At 60.0% G+C, this 14,349-nt stretch overlaps 2 protein-coding genes across 3 annotated transcripts; both read left to right on the top strand.

The window, feature by feature from the left end:
* Positions 1–3,738: 3,738 nt before the first annotated feature.
* LOC116659144 lies at positions 3,739–6,971 on the top strand. Its single transcript, XM_032466380.1, has 3 exons — positions 3,739–4,255; positions 4,349–5,066; positions 6,793–6,971. The coding sequence occupies exons 1-3, from the start codon at positions 4,184–4,186 to the stop codon at positions 6,969–6,971; spliced, it is 969 nt and encodes a 322-aa protein (XP_032322271.1). The 5' UTR covers positions 3,739–4,183.
* A 2,615-nt stretch (positions 6,972–9,586) lies between these two features.
* MADCAM1 (mucosal vascular addressin cell adhesion molecule 1) lies at positions 9,587–14,194 on the top strand. 2 transcript variants are annotated; one of them, XM_032466212.1, is made up of 5 exons: positions 9,587–9,744; positions 9,909–10,181; positions 10,605–10,940; positions 12,604–13,104; positions 13,836–14,194. In XM_032466212.1, exons 1-5 carry the CDS (start codon positions 9,684–9,686, stop codon positions 13,943–13,945), a joined length of 1,281 nt encoding a protein of 426 aa, XP_032322103.1. In that variant the 5' UTR covers positions 9,587–9,683; the 3' UTR covers positions 13,946–14,194. The 2 variants fall into 2 exon arrangements, with proteins under 2 accessions (XP_032322103.1, XP_032322104.1); XM_032466213.1 differs by having other exon boundaries at positions 9,647–9,744; positions 9,999–10,181.
* The last annotated feature ends 155 nt before the right edge of the window (positions 14,195–14,349 follow it).

Raw genomic sequence — 14,349 nt, 5'->3', positions numbered from 1 at the left:
GTGGATGGTGGCACAGGAAAGGTGGGAGGGGTGGTGGGGGGCAGATGGCAGGGAGGATGGGGACAATTGGGGGCCGAGGGGTGGTGGGGCCAGTCCAGCAGGGACGGAGGAGGGACAAGAAGCAGGTGGGTTCCGGGTGTATGTTAAAACTAGAACAGGGTTTGCAGGCAGACAACGTGGGGAGGGAGGGAACTGGAGAGTCTCCAGGATTTGGTCTGAGCCCCTGAAAGTATGGAGTTGCCCTTACCTGGGGGGAGCAGGTGCAGGAGGGGCATGCTTTAGAAGATCATGAGTTCAGTTTTGGAATCGTGGCTTTGGGGCCCCGTGGGAGATGCATGGGGACACTGCTGGTCAGCCCGCTGTAGAGGGTGGGTCATCTGTCTGCCACACAACCAACCCCCCCAAAACACGGAGGCTTAAACCACATGTGTTGATTATCGCAGTTTCCCAGGGCCCGTGCAGCTGGGGCCTCCAGCTCAGGCTGCCTCACTGGTGTTGGCCAGGGCTGGGGCTCACGGGGAGGGTCAGCTGGGGAAGGTCTGCTTCCCAGCCCCTCTCGTTGCAGGATTTACTTCCTTGTAGTTGTAGGACTGCGGGGCCACTGGCTCTCAGCTCCTGGCCATGTGGCCTACCCTGGCCTAGCTCTTCACAGTCGGCTGAGGAGGACGTCAGGGTGGCAGTTATGGGGGCAGCTGTCTTCACTGAGAACCTGGCCCTTTCCCCTCTCCCGGCTTCCTCCATTTTTCCCGGATCCATCTGTTCCTTCTTCAGTTGCTGAACGGTATTACTGCTCCCAAAATTCACTGTCTCCCTTCCTGCGCTGAAGCCCATTCCGATACAACAACCAAAGAGCCTCCCAAAATCACAAGTTGCCCCCATCCTGCTCACAAAGCCCTCCCCTGGTTCCGTCTGTGCCACGAGTGAACCCACACTTCTAACTTTGCCTCTGGGTTCTGGCTACGAAGCCAGGGGCTGCACTTCTTGGGCACCTACTGTGTACCAGGCTCTGTGCTGGGGGTTGGGGACTCAGGGGCAACCAAGATGGCCCACAAGAAACAGAATGCAAGCCACGTGTGTAACTCTGAGCTTTCTGGTGGCCATGTCAAAAAAAGAAAACAAGAAAAATTAATTTTAATAATACATTTTATTTAAGCCAAAATATCCAAGATGTCATCATGTCAGCATACAAAGATTAGACACGGGGTATTTTACGTGCTTTTCTTCATGTTAAGTCTTCAAAATCAGGTTGTTCCGCATTCCCAGCACACCTCGGTCTGGACCAGCCACAGTTCAAACACTTGTGGCCGGACGTGGCCAGTGGCCGCTGTACTATACGGCGCAGATCTAGAGTGTTCTAGTCTAGAACCCATCCCCCAGTCCAGTGGTTCTCAACCTGGGCTGACTCTGCCCCCAGGGGACAATGGACAACATCCAGAGACATTTTTGGTTGCCAAGATGGGGGTGGGGAGCAGGGATGCAGTGTGGAGGAGGAATCAGCATTTCTCTTCACGGTGGGCAGAACCCCCGCAGAGCAGTTACACCCATTATGGCCATGTAGCAGCACTGAGACCCCCCCCCCAACGGCTCCCAGCCCCCAGAAGCCCCGCATACCAGCTGTCTCCTTCCCTCCACCCGTAACCACCATTCTGACTTCTAAACCAGGGCTGTTGGCCTCTCCTTTCAAACTGTGCACTGCATTCTTGAGGTCTCTTTCCCCAGCCTCGTGTGAGTCGTCCTGCTGTTGGGTGTGGTCCTAGACCCACAGTGCTGGGTGGGACATTCCATTGTGTGCAGATACCACACTTTATTTGATGAGCTTCTTCGTTTCCATTTGGGGCAACTGCAAAATAATGTTGTTGACAGCATTTTAGGTGGAGCAGGGGCAAAGGCCCTGGGGCAGGGTTGTGCCAGGTGTGTTGGAGAACAGGGAGGAGGCCTGTGTGGCTGGAGCAGAGTGAGCAGGGAGAGAGAGGTGAGGGCAGGGTCCTGTGGGCGCAGGGACACCGTGACTGTTACCCAGAGGGAGGTAGGAACCCCAGAGGGTTTGGAGCAGAGGGGAGTGGTCAGGCAAAGAGAAAGGGAGGAGTCAAGAATGGCTTTGACTTGTATCTCCTGAAGGACGGATTTGACCTCAACCCAGAAGAGGGAGCCCAGTCGTCGTGCTTGTTGGTCTGGGACACGTGCTCTAGGACACCACTGGCCTGGAGCGGCAGGTGCAGATACCCAATAAAGAAGTGGGTTGAGGGAGCTGTCGTCAACATTGCTGCACTGAGCCAAGGCCCCCCACGCTCCTCTAAATCCCCGTGGGGGCTGAAGGTGGGTCTGCACCCCCAGGAAGCTGGGTTATTGGATGGCCTGTTGTTCTCTCCCCGCACCGGGGGTCGGGGGGAGCGGCAGCAGGCCAGGTGTTCTCTGGGATGCCACCCATCCATTGTCAGCTTCCGTCTGCCCTCCCAGCCTGTGATCTGTCACTTCCCACCTCCCCAGGGCCCTCACAATTGTCCTTTGTCCGGCCGCCAGCCCCCTGATTCAGACTCACGCGCCTCCATGGCCGCCTGCCCCTTTGTCCCACGGGGACTCTAACAAGGGAGGCTTGTTCTTCCTGGAACAAGGACACAGCGAACCTGCCAGGCTCCCCTCCTGCCTCCATCCTGGAAAGAGCTGGCTCTCCACGTGGGACCAAGCCAGGCAGGGAAGGACCAGCTCTCGTGTTCTGCTGGGCACCGAGCTGCATGCCTGCCGAGGGCCATTATAATGATGAGGACACTGAGGTTCAGAGAAAGGAAGACCTCGAATTCAGAGGATTTGGGGGCTGGAGAGGGCTGTTCGGGAGCCTAGAGAGTTCTACCCGACCAGGTCCTTTTCTCCCCTCTCCCTGGCTTTATCCATCCCGCTGGTCTTGTTTCCCTGGAACACCCCAGGTAGCTCCAGCCGCAGGGCCTCTGCACCCACTGTACTTTCTACCTGGTATAGACGCTTGCTAACTCTCTCCACTTCCTCCAAGTCTCTGCTCAGACCTCCCCCTCTGAACACATCTCCCCCTGGCCACCCAACTTACTCCTACAACCTGCCCCGCTACTTCCACACTGCCAGGCTCCTTCCATCTCATTTTCTCTTCTCCCCACAGCATTTATCACCCGCAAATAGAGTATACCTTCGACCCCCTGCGCAGTGGCTGGAGCTTAAAGAGCTGACCCTTAAGTCTGCAGGAGTTTTGTAAGCTGGATGACGTCGCGTTGGCAGCTTGAAACTAGCCATGAGGGGAGTACTTACACCCCAGGAGTCAGCATGTGCTACGAAGCACAGCTTTTTGCCCTGGAGAGCCAGCACACTGCTGCCTGTTTACCTAACATTTATGCTCCCCGGTCCCCACTCTCCCCACCCCACCCCTACCCCCACGAGAATGGAAGCTCCCTGGTCTCTGCGGTCACCCGGGCACAGAGAGCAACACTTGACAACTAGTGGGCCCTCAGTAACTATTTCTTAAATTAGGGAATGACCCTCATCAGGGCTCTGGCGACTAAACGACCCTCAGCACGACCATGGCCTCTAGCACCATTACGCCGGCCCCCGGACCCAGCCTCCCACACGAGATAAAGCACTCACGGCCCGGGCACCTCGGCCCTGGGCAGACGACAGGAGCCTGGCCGCCTGGCACGCGACTCCATCCGAGCGCACGACCCCGCCCCCCGCAACTCCAGACGCGCCCGCAGCCCTCACCCAAGCCACGGTCCCCACCTCGCTCCTTCGAGCACCCAGCGGGCGCCTCCTGCGTCGACGGTCGCCGCCTCCCCGGCCTCAGGCGTCCTCGCCCGGCCCCGGCAATGCCCACGCAGCAGAACTGGACCTAAAGAGGCACGACGCCTCCGTCATTCGCCCTAAAATACGCGAAGGCAGGAGCTCCTGCCCCAGAAGCCGAGTGCGCCCCGAAGGTCGGGCGCCCTCGCCAGCGACTCGAGGGTCGGGGCTAGCGAGGCCCTGCGCCGCGCGCGGCCTTGTGGGACACGCGGCCCCGGCGGTCGCCCCGGCTCCCGCGGCATGCCGGGAGGTGCAGTCCGGCAGCGCGGTGGCCGCGGGGGATGCCAATAGTCGTGGGCGGCGGCGGCGGCGGCGGCCTCCGAGTCGGTGTCGCTGATCGCAGCCGGAGCGGGAGCCGGAACGTCCCTGCGTTCGTGGCTGCAGCATGCGGGGCCGAACCAAGCTGGACCTCCGCGTCCTGCTGGCGAGGAAAGTCGTCACCGAGGGCGGCGGTGCGGTGAGCGCACGAGTCCCGGCCGGGCCCTGACCCTGGGTCCCCACCCCCGACCCTCAGCCCGACCCTGACCCTCTCCCTGTTGGGCACCCACAGGTTATCTGGACCAGTTGGGACTCCCAGTCTCAGCCTTGGATGCTGGACCGTGGCCCCATTCCCTACCCAGCACCCCCAAACCCAGCCTGGTCCTCCGGGAGCCCTGCTCCAGATACCTCGACACAGTCCTGCAACCCCAGTTTCCCACCTGCCCAGCAGAACTACCCCCAACTCCACCTTGACTGGGCTCTGAACTTTCGCCACCCCACCCGCCCCCATCACCCAGACCTAGCTGCCAGGCTTCCATCCTCCCCAAGCCCCCTGGTCCCATTCATGTCACAGGTGCAGACCCTACCGTCAGGCCCATCCGGTTCTCCTACATCCACCCGCACAGTTTCCCTACCTCCCAGTTCTCAGCACTGCTGGCACTGGGTCCCTATGTTTCTCCGGCGGCTGTGGGGCTTTGAGCAGCACCCCGGCCCCATCCCCTCGATGCCAGGAGCCCCGAGTGTGATAACCACAGATGCCCCCGGACATTGCCCAGGGTCCCTGCCAGGTAGGAACCACTGTCCTAACCCCTTAGCAGAGCAGGGGTTCCCAGGTCTCAGCCTGGGGTCCGGCGGAGGAGTGGGTGCCATGGTGGAACATTTCTGTTCTGTACTCACCGGCACAAGCCAGTGCAAGGCCAGAGCCTCCCCACAGCTGCAATACAGTTCCAGCCGCACAGTCCGCTCCGTTCCCAGCAGCCATGCAGAAAATGCGAAAAGAAATGGGTGGTGTGAGTAACACAAATCAATTTATGAAATATGCTTTATTTAACCACATAAATCCAAAATACTACACTTTGAACCTGTAATAATAAATAGTAAGATTTTCACCTTCTTACTTCATACTAAAGTCTCGATATCCAGTGTGTATTTTACCTTTACATGTATGTTCTGCTTAATTTTCTTTTTTTAACCTTAAGATTTTTATTTTATTGTGTCTTTAGTATAGAGTTTCACAAGCTTCTGTCTTTCTAGTTAGACAAAAAGAACATTTATTGACCATCTCCTTCAACTGCTTTCCTCAGTAATAAGATGTATTTACCATGGTTGTCATTTACAGAGCACTTACTGCATGCCAGGCCCTGTGCTGTGTTCTGTTCTGCTTAATTTTCACTGGAAGTATTTAATTTCATCTGTATGTAAGATTTCCTAAAATTGTAGGTGAAAAAGTAGATTCATAAACCCAAGTTGTTCCAAACATACTTAAAAGTTTCCCAGTAACTGAGTCTTCCCACCTGCTTTTAGGCTGATACTTGAATTAAAACGTACACTGCAGGCGATGAGTGGCCACTCCTGGCTGGCACTCTGCCCGGCCTGAGTTTGTCCTATACCCCCACGTTGTCCCTTCCCCAGCCCGGCCTTCCCAGGTGGATCAGCTGGCTGGCCTACTGCATGGTTGGAATTTCACACAGCTGGCCCAGCGCTGGCTGGTGACCCACAGCAAATCCTTGGGAACTGTTTGAATTTATTGCCGGCACTTCTGCCCTGGGAAACGGCCTGCCTGCTCCTCAGAGACCCTCCAAACCTCCATCACAACACAGGGTCTGATGGAGCAGAGCTGGGCCTCCCCACTCGGCTCAGCTGGTCCCCACACCGGGGCTGCCACGGTGGGTGTGGTCAGTGCACATGAGGTTTCCAGCTGGGGGCAGATGATGCATGGAGGGATGGACAGATGGACACTGAGTGGCTGGATGAGCGGTGGATGCGTGGACGACTGGTGGCCCGGGGATGGAGGAGTTGTGATGATGGGAAGATGGACAACAGGTGGTGGACAGTGGACGAGCGGGTGGGTGTGGGCTGGGCAGATCTCTGAGGTCCCTGGTCTGCACACACCTGCTAAGGTCAGTTCGGGCCTCTTCTGCCCCTGCCCTGGGGGGAGTCTGGGAGGGGTGGTGACCTCCCTGCTGTCCTGTCCCCCAGGCACAGTGCCGGGCACGAACGTGGCATCCGTGGCCTGTGTGAGGGCTGCACCCCACCCCCTCAGGGCCCTAGTGCACCTGTGCCCCATGGAGCTGAGTGAGACTGCAGCCTGGGGCCCTCTGACAAGGCACTGCCCACATCCCGACCATCCACCTTGGGGGTCAGTTGGCCCCCTGATGCCCGCTCTCTGGGCACTGGACACCATCCCCTTCAGCACCTTCCCCTCGCTCCCGGTGCTCCTGATCACCCTTTGCATCCCCCAGAACCCACGAGAGTCTCCTTGGGGTCCGTGGACCACCCCTCAGCCCTTCGGCCAGAACCCCACTGACCAGGAGCTGCCCCTGGAGGACAGCACAGCCCCGGGGCCTGAGGTCAGGAGTCACCTTTCTAGGTCCCCAGCCTTGTGGGAGTAGAGCCAGCACCCCCAAATCAGCTCTCACTCAGCAAACATGCCTGCCTGCCTGCCTGCCCTCTGGGGCAGGTGAGTGGCCCAAGGACCCTCAGAGCCCCCACCCGCACGTGTTCTGCTTTCTCCAGGTTGGCCCTGCCTGAGCCCTCCATCCAGGTCGGGGACCAGCCGCATTCTCCAGGGAGCGCACCCCCACCAGGGGCTGCTGTCCAGTCCAGTCCGTCTCATCACAGGTCGGAGCTTCCACCCTCTTGACGCTCCTGATGACTCAAACCTCAGTGCCTCAAATGGACCCAAGGGGCTCTAAAGGCCCCAAGATGGCCAGCCAGCCACCACCCAATTTGCCAAACTTGGGTTCAGCTTCAGAGAGAATCTCCAAGTGAGGCTGTCTTCACGGGCATCCCACGGTGGTTGTTTATCTGGGGACCTGGCCTCACCTTGGTGCCCTGGGTGTCAGCCCTCCATGCCCCCTCAGCCCAGCTGACCCAGGGGACTTTAGGGACCACCAGATGGACTGGAACAGCCCCATCCTGCTCTAAAATCTTCTGTGTGGCTATTTAATGAAAGACCACTCATAGCCTCCATCTCCTTCCTCCCCCACTATCCCTGAGATCCCCCCCCAAGGCAGGGGTGATCCAGAGAGGGGTGCCCAGGCTGACATCCTGGGTCTGGGATTCTCCAGGGCCAGAGCTGGGTGGGGCACCTGATGGGGGAGGGGCTCCAAACGATCCAGCCCTGCCCTCCTAACTCCAGCTCACCCCAAAGAAAAAGAGCTGTGAGGTCCCCAACTGACCAGCGGTATAGCAAGAGGAGCTGGCAGGAAGGTGTCCTTGGGGAACAGGCGTGTCCTGGGGCTGGGGCGCTGGCCTCTCTGGACACTGAGCCTCCTTGGCCCCGAGTACCCTGCAGAGCACTGATGCTGTCCTGGGAAGGTGGGCGAGGAGGCCAGGATGTGGGTCTTCGGTGGGGCTGGGACCCTTGATGGGAAGGAGGCTTCCTATGGGGACCACTGAGGGCTTCCTCCAGGCAAGGAAGATGCCGGGAAGGGGTGACCCAGAGCTAGCACTGCAGGAAGCCCAAGCTTGGAGATACAACCGTGACCTCAGCCCCCACCCAGGCTCAGTCCCCCAGGGCAAGACAGGTGGGAGATGAGGTTCAGTCCCTGCTGGAGCTGGCTCTGCCTGTCCTGGGTCCATCCAGACCCCCTCTGGGCCTTCTCCCCCCACACCTCCCTCTGTCTCTTGTCTCTCCACCCGCCTTTTCTTCTCTCCCCTCCCCGCCAGGCTCTGACTCTCCCCACCTCTGCCAGAACCTTCTTCCTGTTCAGCCCACCTGTCCCTTCCTCAGGGTGGCCTCTGCTCTCCTTAGCACTCAGCCTCTTAGAGCTGTGGGTGTCTTGAACCTGATGGTTCCTCACTGCAGCAGCAGAGTCTTAGAGCTGAGGGGCCGGCAGTTGGGGAGACCAGTCCACGCCCCGTGAGGGCGGCAGGAAGCAGGGTCAGGGGCTGGGAAGAGACCCATTCACCAGGCCCGTGGCCCCCCACCCGGGTTAAGGGCCCAGCTTCCCGAGAAGGCCCACACCTCCGGCCTGGGGAGGGCCGCACCTCAGAATGGCCTTCCTGTGCAGCCTTTCCCGGCAGGGGGTGGAGGGGGATGGGACCAAGGAAGCCAGACTTTGGGTTCCCACACCTGGGCCCTCCTCACTAGGGCCTGCTCCCCTCAAAGCCCCCCAACCACAGCTCTCCTCCTCTGCTCCAGGCCCCTCCTCGTGGGCGCCAGTTTCTGCCTCTGACAATTAAGAGGCTGAGTGAGAAGACACAAACAGCAGAGCGGGTCATGCCCAGACCCCATGGCCGGGTTGCCCCCTCTTATGAGGAGGTCGGGGAAACTGAGGCACAAGCCACACCCTGAGGTCATGGGGGCAACCGAGACCCTCCATTCTTTTCTTCCTGCATGCCTGCTGCGCATGGGGTCTGGGGTCACTGCAGGGGGCAGCAGCATTACACGGGGGATGTGACATCAGCTGCAAGACCTTGCTAAGGGCTAGGAGGAAACCGCACCAAAGGAAGTGCGGTGGGGGAGGGGCGCAGGGAGGCTGGATGGGGCGGAGAGCAGGGGAGGCACGTGCTAAGGTCCTGGGGCTCTGGCAGCCTCCAGGAGTTTGGCTTTTCCTTCTGCCACAGGCAGTCTTGGGGTGTCTACGTGCTCAGAGGGTATTTCTAAATCCACTCTGGGTGCCGGGTGGTGAACGGCCCAGAAGGAGCTGGGGACCAGGCTGAGAGGCCGGGAATGGATGGATTCAGGAGTTGGGAAGATGAGATTCTAGGACTCGCTGATGACCCCCTGGGGGCCCCTCCCAGTCTCCTGTGGACCCCAGACCCAGGCCGCTATGTGGAACAGAGCTGAGGCGGCCTCCATGCCCGGGGCTCCCAGGGTCCCATCAGGCGTGCGTCCCAGGGACCGGAGGGCCTCAGCTCCATCATCCCCCGGAGACCCCAGTGCCTCCACAAGCTCCTCATCCTTGACGGTCCCCTCTTCCAAGCGGTTCCCCCGACGAGCCACCACCCCGGAGACCCCCCCACCCACGAGCTTAGGGGAGGCTGCGCGCCGCCGCCCCCGCGCGGCCGTCGCGGGCAGTGAAGGACGAGATTTCCGCGACGGGGCGAACCTGGCGCCAACCCTGGGCCTGGCTCCGATTTCCATGCAGTTGACCTCGACAGTCACCCCTCTCCCGCCCCCATCTTCCGATCTTCCGTGTCTAAAAGTGAGACCTGGAATCGGCCCAGGCCCTCCGCCCGCCTGTTCTGACCTTGTTCTGCCCCCACCTCAACTCTGGCCCCCAGCCCCTGTCTCTCTGTCGCCTCTGGGGTCGAGGGTCAGGGTGGGAAACCCCCTCGGGAAACCCCCGGGGAGCAGCTGGGGGGAGGGGAAGCGAGGTCTCGGGGCGGCGGGAAGGAGCCCAGGGCGCCACTATTTAAGCCTCCTCCCCGCGGGCCGGGGACAGAGCAGGGGACCGAGCATGGAGCAGGGCGTCTTCCTGCCGCTTCTCCTCCTTCTGGGGCTGCTCCCGCAGGGCCGCGGTGAGTGGGGACCTGGCTCAGGAGAGAAGCGGGGCGCCGCGGAGGTTCAGGGAGGTGATGGGGGATCCTACAGCGGAGGGCCTTGGAGGAGGCACGGCTGGAGGAGGAGGAAGGGGCTGGGGCTGGGGGCGCGGGGCGGGGCTGAGAGCGCCGTCTGCCCGCAGGTGGGCCGCTGGAGGTGGAGCCCCCTGAGCCCGTGGTGGCAATGGCCGTGGGCGAGTCCCGAGAGCTCACCTGCCGCCTGGCCTGCGCAGACGGCAGGGCTGCCTCCGTGCAGTGGCGGAGCCTGGACACCAGCCTGGGCGCCGTACAGTCGGGCGCGGGCATCAGCGTCCTCTCCGTGCGCAACGCCTCGCTGTCAGCTGCGGGGACCCGCGTGTGCGTGGGCTCCTGCGGGAACCTCACCTTCCAGCAGGCCGTGCAGCTCCTGGTGTTCGGTGAGCCCCCGCCCCTCCCGTCGCCTTGGCACCCGGCAGCCCTGCTTTTCCTCTGTCCCTATGCCACCTCTTCCTTGAGGCTTCCCGGATTGCCCACCCTGCCCCAGCTCAAAGCCTGCCCTGCAGGTCCTCCTGAGCCACTCTGCAATCCACTCCCTCCTTCTCGCATTCCCCTTCCTGGCCTCTCAGACTTCACTCCCTTTCCATCCCCAAACCTCCCGCACCCAAACCTCTGCCCTTTCTGCTCTGGACACCTGTCCTGCACCTTATAATTTAGCCACACATGGTGTGGCCACTGGGTTTCCCTGTCCCTGTGCCCCAGCAGTGCCCACTCACCCCCTACCCCACCCCCACACCCCTTCCTCAGGGCCCAGCCCTGACCCTCTGGGCTCAGCCCACCCCCTCCCATCCCTCCCTCCACAGCCTTCCCGAACCAGCTGACTGTGACCCCAGAGGCCCTGGTGGCCGGGCAGGGCCGGGAGGTGGCCTGCACAGCCCACAACATCATGCCTGCTGGCCCGCCTACCAGCCCTGACACCTTCTCCATGTCCCTGCTCCTGGGGGATGGGGAACTGGAGGGGGCAGAGGCCCTGGACTGGGATGTGGAGGAGGAGCCCCAGGAGGGCGAGGACCCGCTGTTCCAAGTGACGACCCGCTGGCTGCTGCCCCCCTGGGGGGCCCCCGCCCTGCACACCCTCCACTGCCAGGCCACCCTGAGGCTGCCAGGCTTGGAGCTGAGCCACCGCCAGCCCATTCCAGGTAAGTCTGCGGGTTCCCGGCTGGGCAGCGCCTCAGTGTCCCCAGGACGCGGGTGAAGTCACAACACCCAGCTCCTAGGAGCCCTGATGGGCAGTGCCCAGCAGCTCTTCTGGAATCTTGGGAGCAACCCACTGCATCCCCATCTGGGCGGGAGCACAGTACCCACCGCAGGGGGAAAAATGCATTCAATTTTTACTCTGTCCCCTGGCGGCAGCCAGAGTGTGGCTTCTTATTCATTCGACAGCTTTCCTGAGCACCTGCCCTGTGCTGGGCCGTAACTTGCTGCCCCTCCTCTGCCCACAGCCTTCTATGGCTCCCACCTCCCTCTGGGTGGAAGCCCAAATTCTCCCTGTGCCCAGGGGCCCCTGCAGAGCTTGCCCTGCCTGTCCCACCGCCTCCCTGCCCTCTCCCCTCCTCCCTTTCCCCCTCACTCACTCTGCTGTTCCCCCAACACCCCAAGTGCGGTCCTGCCCCAGGGCCTTTGCACTGCTGTGTGTTCCACCAGCAATGCTCTTCCCCACACCCACATCTCCCCTGGCTCCCTCTCTCACCTCCCTCGGGTTACCTTCCCAGTGAGGGTTTCTCTGACCTCCCTGTCCAAGGGGTCAACCCCCGCCCCTCACACAGACACACATACGCACAACACACACTCACACACATGAGCTCCTTCTCTCCTGTTGAATGTCTGTTGAGGATCTGTTGACACCTTCTGTCAGCATCTGACATCTCATGTGCTTGCTTTGTTTTTTCCATTATCTGTAGAGACAGACCCTGTTGCCGTGGGTTTTATCCAGATAGGAACGTGTCGCTCCCATTCACAACTGTGTCTCCAGTGGCTAAAACAGTGGCCAGCACATAGTAGGTGTTCAGTACCTACATTTACAGTCTGAATGAATTAATGAATAACCGCTATCACAGTGCCTGGCGCATAGTAGGTGCTCAAGAAATGCTGAACGAACTAACAAAGACATTTAACGTGGGGTCTGGCACACAGTAGGTGCTCAGTTCATTTCATATGTTATTATTAGTTTAACCCACATGTGTCTAATCTGGGACGGGCCCTGCCCGCATCACCAGGCCCCTGGCAGGCTCTCATTAAAAAAGTACAGGTTGATTCTCTGATAGGGCACCTTGAAACTCATGTTAACACGCTGGGGTCATGGGGGCCAGGAAAGATTCTGGATCAAGAAGTAGGAAGGGGCCAGGCAGGGACACAGAGAGAGGGCCTGCAGACAGACCTCCGGGTCTGAGAGATTTCACAGCAGAGCCTACAGATCCCCTCTCGGGGCCTCAGCCTCTTGACTGCACAACAGGGCATCTCCTCATTCCATGGGGGGCACCCTCCCCTCCCGCCTCCCACCCTTTTCCCAATACCCCAAGGCCCTGTGCTCTGGGTACACGGATCGCTCTTCATGCCAGCCCCCCGGGGTAGGTGGCTGTCACCCCACCCCCATTACAGCTGAGGAAAGTGAGACTTGGGGATTTAGACGCTCACTCAGGGTGGAACGGCCACAATGGACCCCGACCCTGCTCCTATCCACCCTGAAATTCACCCAGGATGGGCTTAGAGCAGTTCTGGTCCAACCATGTGGTCCAGATGGAGAGATGCAGGCAGGAGAGGGAGCCTGGGCAGCAGTGAGAACAAATGGCTGCCATTTTCCAGTCCTGCAGGGCCTGACCTCCCCGGAGCCCCCTGCCACGCCCCCCCAAGAGCACTCTGGCACGACCCTCCCGGATCTCCATATCAGGATCCCCCCAGAGCCCCCCACTTCCCCCCGAGAGCACCCCATCACAACCCCTCTGGAGCTCCAAATCACAACCTCCCCTGAGGTCAGCCCCGAGCAGGCCTCCACCCACAGCCCAGGGAGTCCTGGCCTGGCACCTAGAAACAGCTCCACGAGGCCCTGCCACCCGGAGATCCACGAGTCGTCAGCACTGGGGGTTTTGGAGCTATTGTGTGAGGCGGCCTGCGGCCCAGGGGTGGCTGTGCGCTGGACCCAGGCCCCCGGCGGACTGGCAAGTTACGAGACGCGGGAGTCCGGGGCCCAGGCTTGGCTGAGCAGCAGGAGCGCCCTGTGGACCAAGTGCCACCCTGAGGGCTGGTTCCAGTGTCGCCTGGACCCGGGGGGCCAGGTGGCCAACCTGCACCTGGTCCCGGAAACCTGTGAGTCTGGGGTCTGGGGTGGGCACTGGGGGAGCTGGGAGGGAGGGAAATTTGTCAAGGCCTTAGACAAGGAGGCATCCTGCTGGCTTCAGTTTCCCCAGCTGTCCAGTGGGCTCCCCGGACTGCAAGATAACAGCTGCCTAAACGGTGGTGAGAACTATGTTTCCAAGACCGTGTAGATGCCACAGCACTTTGTAAACTCTAAACTACGTGGGCCACGGCAGCCTGTGGAATAGAAACAGAACTAGAACACACCTACTTGGGTAATTTCAGTTTTTCTAGTAGCCACATTCAGGAAAAAAGGAGAAATAAGTTTGATAATATATTTCATCGAACCCAATACATCTCAGGTATTATCACTTCAACATGTCATCTATGAAGAAGCATGAGTGAAATTTTTTTCTTCACATTGGTCTTCAAAATGCAATGTGTTTTACACGGACAGGGCTGTCCATTCAGAGGGGCCATATTTCACAGGCCGTCTGGCCAGTGTCCCCCTCACTGGACAGCCCAGCTCGAACTATAAGATCCTATGTACCTTTCAAAAGACTCACCTTAAAGTCTTTTGGCTATTCCAGGGATTTTTATATGACTCAAAAGATGTTTCAAACCATGAAGTCCTTTGTAAAATTTCAGAGAACTTGGTGAATTGGGGTGCCTTAGGCAGACTGCTGGGCTGCTCCCCCAAAACCTTCAGAAAGGGGTAAGTATTCCGATGTGTCTTTCTCCAGGTTCCTCGCCAACCTCTGCAGCCCTGTGGACCGGCAGCTTGGTTCTGGGGCTGCTTCTCCTGGCGTTCCTCATCTACCACCTGCAGAAACGCTGCCGGCACACCAGCTGATGGCCAAGGCCGCACTCTGGGCCCCCTGCCCTGCCTGGACCACACTGAGGGGGACTTTCCTTCCACTCAGTTGCGACTAGAGGACGTTAGCAGGGTTCTGGGCAGCAGGGGGGCTAACCGTGGGCCCTTTACCCTGATGGCCAACACATCCGGCTTCCCCAGCAGGCTGGGCTTCCCCTCAGTGGAGCCCTGGGGAGCCTCCCCCACCCCAATGGTGCATAGCTAGAGAATAAAGAGCATCTGGTCTGACCTGGGTGGTTCCTGTGATGGTATGAGGAACCTGGAACCCTCTGCTCTAGATGACTCCCCAGAGAGACAAGGAGGGACACACACCCTCACCCTCCTTGGCCAGGGTTGGGCGAGAGGCTTGCCCTCTTCCTGGTGCTTTTCCTGGATGTGGGGAC

This window comes from Camelus ferus, chromosome 22 (assembly GCF_009834535.1).
Source record: "Camelus ferus isolate YT-003-E chromosome 22, BCGSAC_Cfer_1.0, whole genome shotgun sequence".
Lineage (NCBI taxonomy): Eukaryota > Metazoa > Chordata > Mammalia > Artiodactyla > Camelidae > Camelus > Camelus ferus.
This window is presented reverse-complemented; position numbering and strand designations above follow the sequence as displayed.

Bases quoted from the DNA above. Each gene is read 5' to 3' on its own strand.
- LOC116659144 (XM_032466380.1), top strand. From the start codon at position 4,184: ATGCGGGGCCGAACCAAGCTGGACCTCCGCGTCCTGCTGGCGAGGAAA. The intron at 4,256-4,348 runs GTGAGCGCACGA...GGGCACCCACAG, and splicing joins TCACCGAGGGCGGCGGTGCG to GTTATCTGGACCAGTTGGGA. The intron at 5,067-6,792 runs GTGAGTAACACA...TGCTTTCTCCAG, and splicing joins TGCGAAAAGAAATGGGTGGT to GTTGGCCCTGCCTGAGCCCT.
- MADCAM1 (XM_032466212.1), top strand. From the start codon at position 9,684: ATGGAGCAGGGCGTCTTCCTGCCGCTTCTCCTCCTTCTGGGGCTGCTC. The intron at 10,941-12,603 runs GTAAGTCTGCGG...GCCATTTTCCAG, and splicing joins CCACCGCCAGCCCATTCCAG to TCCTGCAGGGCCTGACCTCC. The intron at 13,105-13,835 runs GTGAGTCTGGGG...GTCTTTCTCCAG, and splicing joins GCACCTGGTCCCGGAAACCT to GTTCCTCGCCAACCTCTGCA.